Here is a 13876-nt window from a genome sequence, read left to right on the forward strand (position 1 = left end):
GGAAGCCTCTGCCTTTCTGTGGCCACATGAAAAAGGGACACAGGCCAGGGTTCCTTGAGAATCATCTCTGATTCATCACAATAGGTTAAATCTAAAACTCTTGAAATGAGTAAACCAATTAGCGTCGGGATATTTGTTCAAATAGGGGGCCACAGTCCCCACATTTTGGTGCCCAGCGATACGTGAGAAAATAGTTTGGATTTCTTAATGTATTGATCCAGTTCTTCCTTAAAAATGCTGTTTTCACACGGGTAGGATTATGTATAAGAATATAAATGGTGACTTCTAACTCTTAAGTAATTTAATGCATATGTTTGTGAAAGAACGTATTGTACGGTCAGTCTACCAGTGATTCATCAAAAAGGTCTGTAAAAAGTGAATTGAGGGGGGGATTAAGTATTTTACAGTAAAACAGTAAGTGTTTGCTCATCTTCATATGCTAATTCGGGGAGATGTTAATGCCTCACCACAGAAAATATTCACCTGCCGCAATCTACTTTGAATCATTTAGCATGCTGGTCTCCCTCAGGAGCTGTCCAGCCCATTGCCCCCAAACAGACGTGCACCTAATGCTGCCTTCGCTACTACTCAGCATCAGGGAGCCCATTATAATTTTAATTTAGCTGCTTCTTGGGCTTGTCTTTTCTTTCGTTATGTTTGACTTCTTTAAGTAATGGCTCCTACGAGTGGCCTGGTTTTTGTCTTGCAATTTTCATTACTGCTTAACCTTTAACTTTACTACTTTTGCAGACCATCAATTAATTTTCATGTTGTCTGGTATTCTTTCGTCTTTTCCTCATGTTATTTTCTGACTTCATCTGGTATATCTTATTGTACAAATTCGTTAATTTTGTAAAGCGCCTTGGTATATGACACTTTAGAAGCTTAATAAAACAAACAAATATAACAACGTTATGCTTTGTTTGAATATGAGAAGCTGTTTTATTTAAAAGGTATTTACCACACAAATGCTTCTTGTCATTTTAGTAGCATTTGTTTTTTCTGTTTTAATGTTTGCTCTTGAAAGGAGTGTTAAAATGCAGGCTTTCAATTAAATTTCAATGATGGTAAACTGTATACACTAACATTTACAAACTCTCCAGTGTATATATTCGATTATGTTGTGTTAAACCACTGCTAGGGTGCCACCATACACCCTAGCTCTCATGTTTACCATTACAAAGTACACATCACAAACTGAATTTTATCTTGATGCTTGCTTAACAGGTGTTATTGTCAAAACTTGAATACCACGTGGACTATAAATACCTCCGTCCCCAAGCACCCGTCAAGGAGATAAGAATATACTCGGTGACTGGTTATTGAGACCACAGTTGGCTGGAACAACAGCACCGGGTCCCCAGGCAGCTGTAAAGAAAACACCACAATTGCAGGCAAATCAACTAGTTAATGCAAGCAATGGAAACTAAAGAAATGCCCACCTACCGAGGCAGAAGCTGGAGACAGGCTCTACAGCAGGAGAGGATGTGACCCTCCCACAGTGCAGGAGGTGAAATCCCCTGCTAACGTGGTGCAAATCTGTGCAAGAGAAAGTCCAGCACCTGCTGTGATGCAGCCAAAGATGGTGCTTGTGGCACGCAACACACTGTTCCAAAGCAAGGTACAAGAAGGAAAATTCAAGGCAGTCCTTTTAACAGTTCCGGGTTCAGTAACAGGTGGAATCCAAGAGAAATGGCAAAATCAAGTAGCATAGAAAAAGCAGTCCAGAAAAACGTAGCGTAGGTCCAAGAATCGAGGAAACAGTAGCAAGAAACGAGAAGAGCAACTCGAAGAGCTTGGTGCCGGCCGGGAACACAGCTGAGAAGCAGTGAACACCGCTGAGCATCCTTTTAGCCTTGTTGCCCAGGAAACAAGACACATGACTATGAACGTGTCACGTGACTTGCAGCGATTGTTCGTTGCAGGGTAGCCAAGTGACATGGCAACCTCCACTGCCTACGCGGCTGAAACCGCTGATAGTGCTATTGTCTTGAGCTCTTGTAGTTTGTTTACTACGTGGCGGGACATTGGTGTTGTTTCCATGAAATGCCCCTGAGAGCGAAGGGGAAGTCTGAATGTGCTTGCGCCGGGATGCATGGTATGAATGTCCTTGATTCATGACAGTTATGAATGGTATTGAATTTATCGAACTCTGTAGTATGTAGGACTGAGTTGAGCCTACCAGTTCTCAAAAACATTTAATTTACTAACTCAGTTTGTTTATTACTGTTACTCACTATTAACTGCACCATGGAAACTCCAAATCATGTATTTTTTTTTACCGCTATGTATTAATAGCCTTTTAGACCTTGCAAGGGGTCATTAACACTTGGGATAATGACCCTTCCACAACTTATGGCCCAAGGTGGGCGGGTCCTTATCCCATGGCAATTACCCTTTCCTCTGTCTCGGTCAATAAGGCTTTATTAACAGTGAAGAGGAGGAAAGGTGGCTTAGGCAGAATATCACAAGCTGCAGTTTGTTTACCATGCTGCGTTGTTGTGACTTGTCATCTATTTGAGCGGCAAGAATGTTTCGTTTTTGCTGAAGTCTGACCATATGCAGCAGAAGAGGGGTTATGTGGTAAATATTTAAGGTTTCTAGCTATTCATTATTTGCAAGTTTACTTTCTAACAATAAAAGACAGTGAGTGAGGTAAAATATTTCTTTACATCCATGCTTCAGCGTTAAGATCTGAAACCACAGTACCAGTGAAAAGAAATGCATCATTTAATAAGCATGTCTTTAGATTATATAGGGCGTGATATGAATACGATTTTATACAAACCTCATAATTGAAAACAAGGTTTAAATATTCAGCTGCTATTAATCCGCTATTGCCATGGTCACTTAGGGTAGGCACTGAATAAGTCGAAAACATTATGTCGAAAGACATAATGTCGAAGAAATAAATTTAGAATGTCATTTTTTATTTTACATGTTTTTTTTTTGGCTTTCATGTTTTTAAAAAAAGGGGTTTTTTTTTAAAAAAAAGGGGGGGTGAACCCCACCATTTCGAACAGAACATTTTAAAAAAAGACATTCAGAATTTTTGTTTTTTTCGGACATTTTTTTTCCACATTTTGACTTTCGACATTTTGTGATTCGACTTGATCACTATAAACCGTCACTAGTGGGTTACCTTGTGCATGTAAAGTCATTAAACCATTTTTAAGACTGTTTTGGGTTTCACAGTGTCATGTGAGGTGTCAAACCTGCGACAAATGTTTTTCCACTTAATTTGAAATCATGTTACAATAATAGAGGGAGTCAATTTCGATGCTTTGTTGTAAAAACATGTTATTTCACTAAAACTAGAATTGAAGAAATGTGACTTGATAAAACTATTCTGATTGCTTATAGAATCTTTACCATGACAGGCATGTTTGTCCACAGAAGGAAAGTGTACATGTGTTGATCATAATAAAGTTCTCTTTTAAAAGTAAGTAATGTATGTATTTTCTTTTGTTGTGCAGTTTGCTAATGTGATTGGAATTTTGTAGGATCCTTGGGGAACAGATTGTGATTCCAACTGATGATGGTTATGGCTGGTATGCCAGTTCACTCAGTTCATCAGAGTCGCCAAGCATTAGCTCTTCTCAAGAAAAGGATTTTACTGAGTAAGTTACTGACAACCTTCTTTACATTTCATATATTGATCACGTTGTAAACTGTTTTTACCCTGTACTCTATCTCTCCACTTTCTATTTAATGCCTTACCTGGCTACTTTCTGTTTTTATTTTTTGTGTGTTTTGGTTTATACAACCAACAAGAGAAAAAAAAAAGAAATGAAAAATAAAATAAAGACAACAATTATATACAGTTCATTAGTCCGTTTAAAACCTATATAGCTAAAATCAAGTTCAGAAAAACAATCATCTATAATTATTAAAATGAATCGGTAAATGACACTATCCTAGAATCCAGACACTAATCGCACAGTGTTTATAAGCTTAATTCATTACCAGATTACACTTTTTATATGTGTAGCTTAAGTTTGCCAGTATTAAAGATACCTGTTTTACTGCACAAATACATAGCCACAAGATAGCTGTACTAGTAGTATTATGATCTGCTGAAAGGTCCTCAAAATATTTATATCTTGTTCCTTGGAGTTTGGGGCAGTCAGTACTTTGTTTCAATTGCCTCTGTATCCATACAGAAACAGCAATATCACTTACTTCTTGCGCCAATAACCTCATTAATTGTTAAGAGGTTAAATTTAAATAACATATAGAGTGATCTCCATTTATAACATGGGAATTGTTTCAAGTAGTCATGAATTGTGTTGTATGGTTTTTCCTCTGAAGCAACAGTATAAAATAGATATTTGCATATCGCATCTCTGGTATTACACCAGTTATAATAATTTATTGCATTTGTAATAGCCAGAGCATTATCTAGCAAAACAGGTCTGGTCCTATTTAGACTATTCAGCCATCACATTTTTCAGACTAATTATTAAATACCTGATACTTGCATCCTTTCATTAAAATATTTAGATCTAGAAACAGAGTTTTTGCTGGAAAATCAGTTATTTTTCTGTAAAGAGTCAAAGGTTTCCATGTAACAGATGCTAATGACAAGAGGCCTAATTCATACCTTATATCTGATATTGGGAGACAGTTGGGCAGAGCTAATGCTCTCCTCCAAATCATGCCTTCTAGTTAAGGCCAAATCTGATCATCTCTAATATGTAGGCTCTCCTGCAATCCATACAATAAACTGAGAATAACCTTCATTTTATAATAGGGTAAAACAGGTAATTGGGAATATCAGCCAAAATGTAAATTCATTTTTTTCATCTGTTTACCGAGCATTATACATTTAGAGTGGAATCTAGAAAATATATAAATAAAAGCTGGATTTTTTGCAAAAGATGGAATTTAAATAAGTGAACTGTTCAACTGTTTCAATCTTATTCTTGGCCAAATGCCATGAGGGGAATGTCTTCCTGTGAGCATTAGTAAAAATTAGGAGTTTTGACTTTTACAATTGATTTCGAGGTCATTGTCTGACATATAGCCACACAAAGCATTCAAATTACATTCAAGTCCAATTGGAGTTTCATCAAAGATGACCAAATCATCTGCACACACCAGGTAGTAGTACATACTGTGAGAAACCTGAAGCTACTTTCATATTTACTCCCCAGGGATCTTCTGTTCAGGTAGGTGGCCAGGGAAGGGCCGTCGCTTTTGGATCCCGACCCTGGGGTTGGACTAGCAAGGGAGGATCACCTGGCTGGAGGGTCCTTGGGGATTGGCCAGACGGTATCTGAAGGCGAGACATGGTATTCCCCTTCACTAACACGGACCTATCAGACCCTCCCTCAGTCTTTATGGGATATTGTCAGTCCTTTCCAGTTGTTCCCTGTAAATCTCACATCACGTACTGCGACGAGCAAGAGGCAACTAAGAGTAATGCACACTTCCTATTGAACTACAACTATAGTACTGCAACGAAGAAGAGGGAGCCTGAACACTGCAGAGCTGAAGGTCAGGCATGTCCCAGTAATTGGTGCATTTGTAATCAGGCAAAACAGACAAGAGAAGCACATCTGAACACCCTTGATGGGATACAGGTGTTTAAAAGGGTGGCATGGCAGCAGCAGGAAGGACTAGAGCAGCAGGAAGGACGAGAGCAGCAGGAAGGACGAGAGCAGCAGGAAGGACGAGAGCAGCAGGGAGGACGAGAGCAGCAGGGAGGACGAGAGCAGCAGGGAGGACGAGAGCAGCAGGGAGGACGAGAGCAGCAGGGAGGACGAGAGCAGCAGGGAGGATGAGAGCAGCAGCGAAGCCAAGACAGACCGTTGGGAACCAGAGGAGAGCGGAAAGCGAGAACACTGTAAAGTTGCAGAGCAGGGCGCTCAGGGAAGCGTGGCAAAGGAGCCGTGTCTCCAGGGAGACGGTGAGGTCGGAGGAAGGAAGCCGTATGCAGTGTCTGCACTACCTGTTTGGTTCTGCAAGTGCTCGTTCCCCTGGGCAGAGTAGCCTGCCCAAGAGTGACTGAGGGGCAGGTAGGGAGACCCTGACCTCAGTTCGTGAGAAGCTGTGAGAGCGGAGGAACCGCAGCATCAAATAAAGCGACCAGTGAGTTTCTGTGTGTAAGGAAACCCAGTGCACGAGCGAGAGGAAAAGAAGATGCATTGTGGCAGAGTGGGCGCGTGTCACCAATAAACTTGTGAGTGCTTCTGAACTGTATGAACAATCTAATGCTATGCTAACAAGGCTGTACGAAGATACTATGTATCGGAGTGATCGCGTATAGAAGAGTTGCAAGGTTTTGAAAGCCTTTTGAGTTACAGAGAAAGATTGAGATGTTGGCAAGAGAATGTCTTGAAACAGGATATCGGAGTGGTCCGGTGCAGGCAATAGGCACAGTTTCAAAAGTCTCTGGATATCTGAGGATGAATAAAAAGTATTTAAAGCACTACGAGTGAAGAGAAAGTGGTAAAAGCGCTTGGGCAAATGACAGAAAGGGGAGCAATGAAGTGGGAGCAAAAGAACCTAAAGGCTGCAAACCCCTGTGAAGGAAGAGACCGACTAAGTATAAAGTTAACAAATGAAAGTACAAAGAGTGAAGTAATGCCAAGGAGGACGCTTGGACAAGGTCTGAAGCCAAACCATAACACCCAGGGACCTTGGTTGCGCAACCTGTAATGGGTGGACTGTGCGGCCTGGCAACTGTGCCCAGACCAGAGAGCCTCAATCAAGTGTATGGAATTTGCTGAAGAAAACTTAAGAGCAAGTGTTTGTTGAACGTTTGCTACCTCTGTGCTTGAAGCTTGGGGAAGGGAACCCTGAGCTCTTTTGGGATATTGTTTTGGAGAACCGGTACTTGAAGCTTGGGGAAGGAAACCCTAAGCTCCTTCTGAACTTTGTATATTAAAACCAAGTGTGCTTTGGGGGAAGTTACATTCAAGTCCTGAGAGAACAGTTTAAACCTGCTTCAGACCTTATGTTGAACACTATTTGAGTTAGACTACCCTACACTACATTTGTGTATTAGATGTGAGGGCAAGCATAGGTTCTGACGGAGATGGGCTTTTGATTTGGACTTAAGGACATAGCCTTTCCTTAGTTTCTTTAGGTAGGGAAACTCCCACCATAGTCATAGGGCAAGTTAGGCATTCCATCCATCCTGATAATTAATAAGTCATATTGTTGAATTCACAGTCTGTTGTCTGTCATCTCTTGATATTATGCCTGTCTCACATAAGGCATTAAACCTAATTTTGATGCAAATGCTTTGGCCTCCTTTTAGTTTATTACACAAATCTGCAATATAAAGATTGAAGAAAGTTGGGGCCAAAACTCAGCCTTGACACAAGTTCACTGGCTCATACATTCTCCCAGACCCATCTAGTCTAACTTTCATCTGGGTACAAGAGTGCATTTGAATAATGGTGCCCAGCAAAGAATCAGTTAAGTCCCAATCCTTCAACTTGCCCCAAAGCCTGCTCCGATTCACTACAGGCCTACGACAGATCAATAATGGCTGGATATGTAGCCCTTTTATTTAGCAGGCCTCTGTTCAGAATTAGGGGAAGAAAGAAATCATTAAGCTGGGTTCCTACTGCTCTGTGAAAACCAGATTGATATGTATCACAGTACTCCTGTTTATGAGCCCAATTATTCAATCTGGACAGGACTATAGAGGCAAATATTTTGCTTGCCACGTCAAGGAGGACAATAGGACGATAACCTAAAGGCTCTTGTGTCTTGCCCTTCAGTTTCTTTGAAGAGAGAATAAAGTATAGCCACCCACAATTTGAGATTGCTCTTCAATGTGATGTTTGATACACCATTATGGGCGGTTGCCCAAGATGGTTTTATTTTCAAGATTAGATCTCTAATGTCATTCTACGCAAAGTCTATCTTGTTCGGGCTTGTTGCAATGGATGCAAGGCCCATAGAAATCGAAACTGGGGTAGGATACAGGTCTTGAAAATATTGTAACCATTCTCATGAGGGATTGGTTTGACTTGGCTATTGCCCTGCTTCATCTCCATTGGATTAACTAGTTTACAAAATGATTGGCTTTGGTTATTTGAGATAATACAGCACATTTGTTCACAATCTTTCTGCCAAAGAATGTGTTTGATTCTTTATCGCGTTTTTATATTGTTTAAATAATTACAGTAGAAATCGAATATTGAGACCCCCCATTTTCTGAGGTCATGTATCCCCTGTCTTAAAACATGTTTTCCTCTTGGGCTAATTTGTTAAAACAGAGTTTATTTCCTGAGCCCATCATAATTTGATGTTTATTTAATAAAGAAAAATTGGAAATGTGGAATCCTCAGAGTTTATATTTTTCTTAATCGCTTAGGGGATCACAGCACGCAGCTAGTTTTGCATTGAATTGTATAGTTGGATTATGTCTCCAGGCTAAGTGCCTGCCGCTACTATCTACCATAAGGGCATTGCCTCCCATAGTCATTACTAAAACTGCTGGTTAAAGCAAAATGATCACTAGAATTGAAATATACCATGTTGAATTTAGCACATTTATCTCAAATAGACTGCGATACAAATGTGTAATCAATTGTCAATGTCTGGATTCCCCTCTGCCAAGTTAGAGAATACGGTTGACTGAAGGTCGTTTCACTATTAAGGCAGATTAAGTCCCAGTTGCTCATAAGATTATACCAGCTACAAGAGTTAAAGGATAGTTCCGGGACTTTTTTTTTTATTGTCCCTACGGTTCGGCCATGTGTTTTTAAGCATAAATCGGTAGATTGTAGAAAACTTTCCTATGGACCTTACCTGACTTTTCGTCCATTAACGCACTCGAAATCAGCTGCCATTTTCTGATAATCCTATCATTTCCCCCCTGTGCCCTGGCTCACCTGCTTTTGCGGCACTAAATCAAATCCCCCGCCCCTGAGCCTGACATCAGCAGACGCGTACCGCCCATTTCCCAACGCCAAAGCACGTTTCGTGTCAACAATCGCTGCGCCTCAGCTAATGAAGTGTCGCCATGGAAATGGCAGGATGCCTCTTTCCTCAATAAGTATAAACACACCGTTTCACAACACACAGCAGCAGATTTTCGATTCCATTATTCTCTCTGTGTTACTTTGAGTATTCTGTGACTCGTTTCTGTGCTCTGGTCAGCTACCTTCGCCGCTTCTAGGCCTTGTGAACACCTGTACCATCTCTGTAAATTATTTTACTTTCTTTACCACACAATGGCTACAATAATGCCGTATATGTACGAGCCCGAGTACACCGAGGAAGAACTACTGGAAAGGCAAGCACGCGAAAACGATGGGGATTCGGACGGCAGTTGGGAGGACCAGTCAACGGATGAAGAGCCTGGACCATGTCGCATGGACGGCGTCTCCACCTGGTGCACGTGCAATTGGTGCGAGCTAATGCCAACTGAGGAGGAGAACTGCTGCTGCCGTGAAAATTCCGGGTGCTTGGCCTACATTTCGGAAGGCGAGCCAAGTCCGCAATGCATCACCGAGCTGCCAGAGTTCAGGGAAGCCTGCCTCTCACGGACCGTGTTGAGGATGATGATGGTGCTTACGCACGAACTTCGCGGCACTGTTCGTCCGCGTAATCCGAGTAACGAGTAAGTATACTCTGGTTGTGATGTCAGTGATGCCACTACTATTTCATGGTCGTATCCCACATATAAAATTACATCTACATATCATTCGAACGCATGTAAATTGGTTCCATATTGTGCATTTTCTAGATAGAATTCTTTTCAAAGCAGAATGACATTTTTTACCTGAATCGACAGTGATAAGAATGTTTTGTCATTTTAATACAGTTTGCATCTTTCATTTTCACAGGTGGTACAGGCTGGTGGCATATCGTTGCTTCACTTGGTGGCTTCACGGGAGGCTGGGACACCGCGTTCGGAGAGTAATACCTGCCTGTGCGGTACTTGCCATTAGACAACATTTCCCCAGCGACAGTGGACAATACCGCGGATTTTCCCTGGATGTGCTGCAACCGGAACTTTACAATGTGTAATGTTTATTATTTATGTTCAATTGAAATTAAGATCTAAAATAAAACCCAACATATATTTTAACAATGGTTGTTTTGATTTTTTAAATGAATCTAGTGTGTCTCCATTGAATAGTCTTCCTGTGCCTTGTCTTGTCACACCACATGTCTCCGGCCAGCATCCTCCCTCACGCTGGCCGCCCACCTTCAATCCACATAACCGTTGAACCCATATGCAGCAGACATACATATGTTATTTTGCGGGTTGGCATCAAGCCTCCCGGCCTTGCCTCCTCCCCCAAAAATACTTACCATACCACTTTGTTCAAGCGTTGGCAATAAAAGGCAGTTGGATTTTATTGATACAAAACATGGTTATAGGTAAATAATCAATATGGTTGATCATAATAAATCATCCTTTTGGGCACCGGGTACAGAGATGACCCCCTCTGGCCCGTGCCGCCTTGCCACCACAGGCCAGCCTGCTGCTGACTAACTGCCTAGGCATCCAGGGTCTCCAGGGTGAACTGCACCCATATATTCTCCTGGGAGGGTGAGGTATTTATAAACTCACCCCCCTGCCTTCCATGTACTAGATCCTGCAGCCTGCCTCTTACATGCAGTTAGATGGCCTCTCCTTGGTGAGGGCCTGCGGCAAACGAGTCTTGTCTGCACGACCACCGCCCCAATCCACCCCCCCCCCCGCCCTATCAAAGGCAGTTTGCACCGGGGTACTTGTGCTGGCAAGTGGAGCTGTCGGGGAGCGATAAAGGCCAAGAGGTGCCAAAGACCATGTACACTTCAAAGTGGTCTATAGAGCATGGGTTGTTGTTCCCATGTCTACCTCCAGACCCCGTGTCTCCTGCCAAGCATCCCCCCTCACGCTGGACGCCCCCCCTGCAAACCGCATAATGCCACGACATATACACGTCATTCATTCACAAACACACCCCTGTTTCGAATTCTTTATAACCCACTTCATATTTCTAATGAGAACTTCTTTGCGCTTTGCTAGTCAACCCGTGAAGGTGATGGTTATCTGCTCTTCGTCTCTGTGAACTTCCGTGACCACTTCGAGGAAACTCGTCAGTTTGCAACCTGTGAACTGCTCCCTGTTCTACGACAAGAAACTACTCTGATCCCTGCATCTAACTGTTTGTTCGTCAAGGTAAGGCCATATACCATAATCATTTTGCGTCCAATTTCTTTTCGTTCAAGACAGTACATGCAAGGAACTAGTCACATGTTCTGAGTTTAGTGAAATTATTTTTCTATTTTTTTAAAGTTATTCAAATACTTATCCGCATGTGAATAACGTGTATAGTTCCAAGAACCAAAAAGAACCTTGCATTGAACCTTTTATGTGTCATTTAATTTTTTAACACATTGGTATTCATAGAGAATTGTTGATCTTTACTTTTCAGAACTTTCCACAATGCCTGCCTGTTCCATTGGCGGTTGCCCTTCGACGACTCATAGTAAATCTGAAGGTACTATAATGCATGTTTTCCCTAAGACAATAGATCAGATAAGAGAATGGGTCCGATATTGCGGATATCCACCGTCTGAGCTTGAAAGTAGAGTCCTAGAAGTCTTTGCGGACAAGAGGGGTGATCGATACCGCATCTGCAGCAGGCACTTTACCTCTGACATGTACTCCACATCATTGCTAATAAAGAAGAACACACCGCGAGCGAAGCGAAAATTGCTCTCAACCGCTATTCCCACTCTATTCGTCCACATCCCTCCACTGGTGAGTCAAGTTTACGTATTTATCTCTCGGCCTTGCGGTAGTGTGTAGCATTAGCTAACAATAATTTCCCCATTTATGTATCCACTCAATATGAAGGCGGAAGATTCTCCATCCGTGTCGTTATTGCAGTCATCAGCCACTTCAAGCGCCTATCGGGTAATCTTACTTAGCTATTCTGCCACTGACTTGTTTTAGGCATGTAAATCAATAGTTTTAATTTATCGTGTGATTATTTTACCTAATGGTACACCCTTGTACTCGTCCTCTAGTCTTTGTTTTCAGTTATAATTATTGTTATCCAAAATAATGCAAGTACTGTCTTTCAGGGAGATGCTGAGGAGTCCAACGCATTGACGACAACCGTTGATGTCACTCAGATGCTCGAGGTACGTTTCCGGACAGTTCCATCGATGGAGATCATCAGATCTTGCATTCTTGTAGCGTGATTGTTACACACAATGTTTCTTTCGTTTTTAGCCATTGATATGTCCTTCTGTCGTCGCCCTCCTATGTGTCTTCTTTTTTCAATTTTGTGTTAATTACTAATGAAAGTCCTATGTTTCAGGGAGTCGATGGAGCATTAGTCCAAGAAGAAGGGGGAGCATGCAGTTACGGGTCGGCGCAACAGCTTGCAGAAGTGTGCACCGCAGTTACATCGTCCCTTGATGTTCTTATGCATTTCGAGGTATGGATACTGACAGTTCGATCAAGCGAAATCATATGACGTGATTACATCCGCTATACTTCCTTCTTTATTAACGCAAGTACTATGTTTCAGGGAGATGACGGAGCTTCTTCTACAAGAACATCACCCCTAGTAGTTGATGCAGATCTCTGGGTGGTGACACTTCCAACGATCGAGCAAATCGAATCATATTTAGATATCCATTATTTATTTTAGACAACTGATCATTTGTGCAGGTCTATTTAGATGAGCCGTTGACGCCTGCACAAAGTGTATGTTCTTTTTAACAAAATAGAAAACCATACTAATGCAATTACTGTGTTTCAGGGAGTTACTGAAGCATCATCTTCAATAATATCATCAATGGAAGTCTATGAGGAGCCCGAGGTATGGATCTTGACAGTTCCATCTAACTAGATCAACAATGCGTGAATAATTGTCGTTTGAATGTTCTACACAAAGCGTTCATTCGTGTTTTGCTATTGAGATGTACGTGGGTATTGGTCCCCAAGTACATTTTGTGTTTTCAATATTATTATACATACTAATGAAAGTTCTATGTTTCAGGGAGTCGATGGAGCGTCAGTGCGTGATGGATGTGCTTATCATGAAAATATAGTCGTTGCAGCGCAAGAGGAAGTGGAGACATGCACACACAAGTCGGAGCAACAGCGTCCCGATGTTGAAGTTCGAGGCAAGAAAGTTTCAAAGAAAAGAAAGCAAAAGAAGGTTAGTGTCCTGGTCACTATATTATGTTGTTTTTCACTGTTAATAGTTCAATACTGTAAATTGTGTTTAAACTGAACATCCCTTTTCCAATCTGTCCTCTAGTTGCGAGTGGGTGTACGAACTAGATCTACACAGACAGTGAAGCGAACGAGAGATGTTGCTTGTCAAACCTTTTGGCAGGGACTTGAGACTGGAGATGCATCGTGCCAATGGGAAGAATATGAAGTGATTGACAACGGAGCTATACCACATCCAGCCATTGATAGTGAATGTCCTCCTGGTAGTCCGGATGCAGTCGGAGATCAATTCACAGAATCCACACCCGCAAAAACTAAGACCGCGAGAAAGTTGAAGAAATTGTTTTATTCACCCATCGCCGGAGAAGGAACAGATGTTGCAATGGAAGAGAATGAAGTGGACGACAATGAAACACCATCAATATCACTGAACATAGCGGAAGACGATATCAGAGATTCTACCTTTCATGTGAGTGACATGTCCTCAACGTTACAGGCCGAACCAGCTGGGATGCAGAGTGACAGTATAAGGAAAGAGGCCAAATTCATTGTATTCGATAGTTGTTTGATTGATATTATTATTCGGATGAAATGTGGGCATTCGGTTGGTGGGGAAGTATGTGGGGAGCCATTGATTAATGTGACTCGTGCAATTCGAGGCACTAACCTTAAAATACATGCCACCTGTACAAAATATCATCCTTTCTCATGGTCTGCACA

General features: G+C 41.7%; 1 protein-coding gene across 4 annotated transcripts in view; it reads left to right on the forward strand.

Annotated features, from left to right (window-relative positions):
• The window catches only part of FAM149B1 (family with sequence similarity 149 member B1), a 1843046-nt gene that overhangs the window by 756141 nt on the left and 1073029 nt on the right, over positions 1 to 13876 (forward strand). For all 4 annotated transcript variants that reach the window (XM_069610541.1, XM_069610540.1, XM_069610539.1 and 1 more), the window contains one exon: positions 3504 to 3620. In XM_069610541.1, coding sequence (XP_069466642.1) covers positions 3504 to 3620 — 117 coding nt within the window. The remainder of the gene's footprint in view (positions 1 to 3503; positions 3621 to 13876) is intronic.

Source organism: Ambystoma mexicanum, chromosome 8 (assembly GCF_040938575.1).
Source record: "Ambystoma mexicanum isolate Mex_15411 chromosome 8, UKY_AmexF1_1, whole genome shotgun sequence".
NCBI classification, from domain to species: domain Eukaryota; kingdom Metazoa; phylum Chordata; class Amphibia; order Caudata; family Ambystomatidae; genus Ambystoma; species Ambystoma mexicanum.